Source organism: Bufo bufo, chromosome 3 (assembly GCF_905171765.1).
Source record: "Bufo bufo chromosome 3, aBufBuf1.1, whole genome shotgun sequence".
Taxonomy (NCBI): domain Eukaryota; kingdom Metazoa; phylum Chordata; class Amphibia; order Anura; family Bufonidae; genus Bufo; species Bufo bufo.
This window is the reverse complement of record NC_053391.1, coordinates 701,446,085-701,450,972: the sequence shown is the minus strand read 5'-3', so window position 1 is coordinate 701,450,972 and position 4,888 is coordinate 701,446,085. Positions and strand designations below refer to the sequence as shown.

The window sequence follows — 4,888 nt, the reverse complement described above, 5'->3', positions numbered from 1 at the left end:
TATTACATGTAGGACCTCGTCAGTAAGCTTAGGGTCCGTATACTTGAACATGCTGGCAGCGTTGACAATTGGAGAAGAGGAGTTTGGCAAGTTACAACCTATGGCCAAACGCTTTAAGGAAGTACATATGTGCAATCAAACATTCTTCCTAGTTTGGGGGATAGATAGGGTGATGTTGGGCTGCAGAGGGGAGATATTAAAAATTACTCCTACAAAAGGAGACCAAATGGATCACCATTTTGAAAACAATGATATCAGCAGGGTTAAATTATGCCGTTAGCTTTGAGTCATTTTTGTAATGTCATCTTGCAGTATTTTATTATTGGGTCTATTATGTTTCCTAATACTCAATTGTGGTTCTATGTCTTTAGCAGTAATATTGGGCTTTTTCTGTATTGTCCTGCATTTTTTCCACAGTGGTATCTTTTTAATTTTTATGTGATGTGTATTCCAATAACATTTATTTATTATTATTTATTGGTTTGATGTTTCTTTTTTTTTTTTGTGGGGGGGGGGGGTTATTGGAGTATTGGTATAGGTTATGTAATTCTTTGAGCTACCGTAGGCCTAATTATGTTTATATGATGTTGTAAGGTTCCTATCGATAACTTGTGCTGGATGCCATTTTGAGTAATTCATCCTAATCAAATAACGTAAGATTCTGATTCCCTGGGTATCTGAATCGATTTGCACATCCCTAATATTGATTCATCTAACTTTATCTCATCCTCAGGATCACCCAGGGTTTCTACAGCTAAGACCTGAGCAGAAAGTGATGTTTGAAGTCCACACCCTGCAGGAGATGATTAATTTAACCTTCTATCCAACCTACTTCCTACTGGTTGGTATTCCAGGACTAGAACATGAACATATATGGATCTCAATTCCTTTCTGTATCATTTATATATTTACTTTGCTGGGAAACATCATGGTTATGGTTGTCATCCTCACATCTCCAAGACTCCACCAGCCTATGTTTATATTTGTCTCCATGTTGGCATTTAATGATGTTCTTCTTTGTACAAGCTTTGCTCCCAAAATTTTGTCTATCTTCTGGTTCAATGGCAGAGCCATTAGCTTTAATGGGTGTCTTCTACAGATGTTCTTCATTCACAGCTTCACCAGTATTGAATCGGGGTTCTTGCTTTGCATGGCTTATGACCGCTATATTGCTATATATAAGCCTCTCCAGTATAGCTCCATAATAACCACTAGACTGATAACCAGACTGGTCATCACGTTTCTGGTCCGGGCAGTTGTTTTGATCGCCCCTTTTTCTGTCATGATCAAGAGGTTTCCTGCTTTCAAGACCAACGTCATTGCACATTCCTACTGCGAGCACATGGCGGTGGTGAAGCTCGCCGCTGCTGATATCCGGGTGAACAGTATATATGGACTATTTGTGGCTTTCACTGTTGTTGGTGTTGATTTGCTCTTCATCTTTTTTTCATATATCAGGATTTTCAATACCGTCTTCCGTCTTCCATCTAAAGACACTCGTCTGAAAGCATTTAACACATGTACCCCTCATATCTGTGTGTTCCTGAGCGTTTACAGCATGGGCTTCTTCTCTTTTTTATCCCATCGATATGGTGAGAAGATTCCTCCTTATGTCCACATTATCTTCTCTGACAGCTACCTCTTGGTTCCATCCATGCTCAACCCACTTGTCTATGGAATTAAGACAAACGTGATCCGTGAGGAGATTTGGAAATTCATAAAGAACCTGCCATAAGATCTGGAATTGGAATGTGAAAAGTAAACATGTGTCAGGTTCTCTTTCTGTTAAAAAGAGACATCTAAGAATCTGAAGAAGTGCAAAAGTGAAGTGTGCCTTTTGCGCTGTGGCATTAGAAGAATTATGATATCTCTGACTTTTTTGTGTAACCAGACTGTCTATTACTCTGTGATTCCTCTAACGCCGTTCTATGGAAACATTAGGTTTAAAGAGAACACCAAATGCTTGAAATAACTTCTTTATTAACTTCAAATTTTCTTCATATATAACACTGCCGCCTCCGCAGCAGATAGTCCATGTACAAAATATGTGTTATATAAAGTATCATAAAATGGCGGTATGCATAAGATGGTGGTTCAACTGTTCAATCTTGTCATTCAAGATAAAATAGTGGATATATTTCTCTCTTCAGTATCTGTACTTTCACTTTAAGTTATTTAAGCACTTTATGATCTCTCTGAGAGGTATGTCTGAGGTCTAACTAATATTTCACTTGATCTACTTGGTTTGATGTTTGCTCTATACAATTGCTTATGATCTGGTATGAGCAGTTCACATTTGTATGCAATTTGTTTGGATTGATTGTATGGCTCAGTAGTTCGTTTGTATGGTGGAACTGTAAGTAAACACAAATATAACTGGCTCAGTATACAGTTCTAATCACTTTTATAACAATAGGAACTTATATAACTGTTTTAAATACCTATTTTGGCCTCTTGCTTCCATAAAACACAACTCTTAGTGGAGTGAATTTCTGTTCAGCTCCTCTCACTGGTGAATAATGATTCCAGTAGCTCCTGCTAGGTGAATTTCCCACACAAGCTGTGTGTGAGGCTGGCTGTGATTGGTCAAAACTCTTGCTGTGTGAGGCTGGCTGTGATTGGTCAAGACTCCTGCACAGCAACAACAGTTTAACTCTATGCTTTCTGTTGTTTTTGCTGTGTCATTGAGCTTACCTTACATTATATAATGAATCTTAAAGGCACATTATTTATTTATGTATTTATTTAATGCACTTATATAGCGCTACTATATTCCCACAGCGCTTTTACAGACATTAGCATCCAACTGTCCCCAACGGGGCTCCCAATCTAAGGTCCCTTTCAGTATGTCAGTGTGAAATACTTGAGGACTCTGATTTGTGGGTGGCACTTCTTCTAGCGAAGGAAGTTAAACTTGAGATTGTGGTTCCACCTAAGGACTAGCATAGTCTCTCATAAAAAGCTCATTCTACTTCTTGCTTTAAAGGGTTTCTATCACTTGGGATCACATAATTTGATGTCAGACACTAGCGATTTGCTAGTGTCTGCTCTTGCCAACCATCCTAATATAACAGCTTTTGGCCCTGCGGTTTTGATAGAAAACGAACTTTTATAAATATGCTAATGAGCCTCTAGGTGCTATGTGGGCGTCATTAGCACCTAGAGGCTCCGTCTACCTTCATACACAGCCGCCGCCCAGCTCGTCCCTCCAGCCCGCCCATGTCCTCCTCCGTGTGACGCAGCGGCCGAATTCTCGCGCATGCGCCGTGCGCGGCTGTATTCGGCGCATTTGAGATGTCTGAGCTCTGAGCGGTCAGACATTCAATGCGCATGCGCCGAATACAGCCGCGCACGGCGCATGCGCGGGAATTCGTACGCCGCGTCACACGGAGGATCGCATTCAGGAAGACATGGGCGGGCTGGAGGGACGCGCTGGGCGGTGGCTGTGTATGAAGGTAGACGGAGCCTCTAGGTGCTAATGACGCCCACATAGCACCTAGAGGCTCATTAGCATATTTATAAAAGTTCGTTTTCTATCAAAACCGCAGGGCCAAAAGCTGTTATATTAGGATGGTTGGCAAGAGCAGACACTAGCAAATCGCTAGTGTCTGACATCAAATTATGTGATCCCAAGTGATAGAAACCCTTTAACTTCATCATAGTTTGCTGCAGATGAAATTTCTCTCATAAGCTTTACTAAATCTTTAGTGACTGCAGTACATGTGTCAATGTTCCTTACAATGTCCTGGGAAGGTGTCGTAAATGACCGCAGGTTGGCATATGCTGCCATAAACTCTGATTCAGATTCTTCTACCGTCTCTACAATATCACTCAGGTTACTTTTTATACTTTCTTGTTTTTGCTTTCCACAAATGCCTTTAATGTAAAATTTTCACTTATCATACATTCGGGTGAACTTTTTCTTTTTTAGTGCTGCTTCTTGCTCCAGATTTTCCAGCATCTTTGGGGTCGGTTTTCTGGTACGTGATGAACGTCTTAGTTCATTTGTTTGGACTAGATTTGTTTGAGGCAAGACTAATGCTGCATCAGACTCTTCTAACTCAGACAGGTTCTCTTGCTCTTCCCCCTCTACTCTATCTATCTTTGTATCCTCTAATAGTGGCATGGTAATACTAGGCTCAGACATTTTACTTTAAATGCTATAACAAGCAATACAAATATTAAAGGAACTTTCACTTTAAATGCAATACTGACAAATGCAGAAATAAATGACTTTCACTTTAAATGCAATAGTAATAGATGTAGGCAATAAATTACTTTCACTTTAAATGCAATAGAGTGTGTATATTACAAACTGTCCTTTGTCTTTTATTCCTGAACTTGAAAATGTCTCTTTATGCCAAAACCTATGTGCAATGATAGGTAATAAAAGGAAAGCTCTGACCTTATTCTGAAGAGCAGGAACAAATGTTAATCTTAAAAGCAACGGAGCGGGGCGCAGCCATAGCGCAGGGCGAGCTGACTTAGGGGGAAGACTGCAGGCTAGGACAGGGTTAAAATTGTCTGGTGGTATGTTAGGGGGTTGGTAGGAGTTAGGTGGGGAGGAGTTGGTTTTCGGCGGGAGGATATAAGATTGGGAGGAGGAGCTTAAGTTCAGTTGCAGCCTTTTCAGCGTGAATTTAGTCGACATGGCCTCCTTGGATGAGCTGTTGGCGTCGGTGCGGGCCGCGGTGCAGGTACATGGGGTTGATTTCATGCAGCAGTCTATTCAGGCTTCCCTGCACCCTCCCGCCCCTCCGGTTGCAGTTGCTCGCGCTGTCAGGGCCAGGAGATCTGTCCCCCCTGAGCGCTTGAGCCCAGAAGTTACCCCCCGGGTCCGCCGACGCATTAGAAGCCCCGCCAGGGACCCTCCGTTGCGGTCTGAGGT

The 4,888-nt window shown here is 41.6% G+C and overlaps 1 protein-coding gene across 1 annotated transcript; it reads left to right on the top strand.

Moving 5' to 3' along the window:
- The first annotated feature begins 802 nt into the window (after positions 1 to 802).
- On the top strand, positions 803 to 1,735 carry LOC120994126 (olfactory receptor 52A1-like). Its single transcript, XM_040422583.1, has one exon. It carries the CDS (start codon positions 803 to 805, stop codon positions 1,733 to 1,735), a length of 933 nt encoding a protein of 310 aa, XP_040278517.1.
- Positions 1,736 to 4,888: the final 3,153 nt, after the last annotated feature.

Coding starts and splice junctions, on each gene's coding strand:
- LOC120994126 (XM_040422583.1), top strand. CDS start 803: ATGATTAATTTAACCTTCTATCCAACCTACTTCCTACTGGTTGGTATT.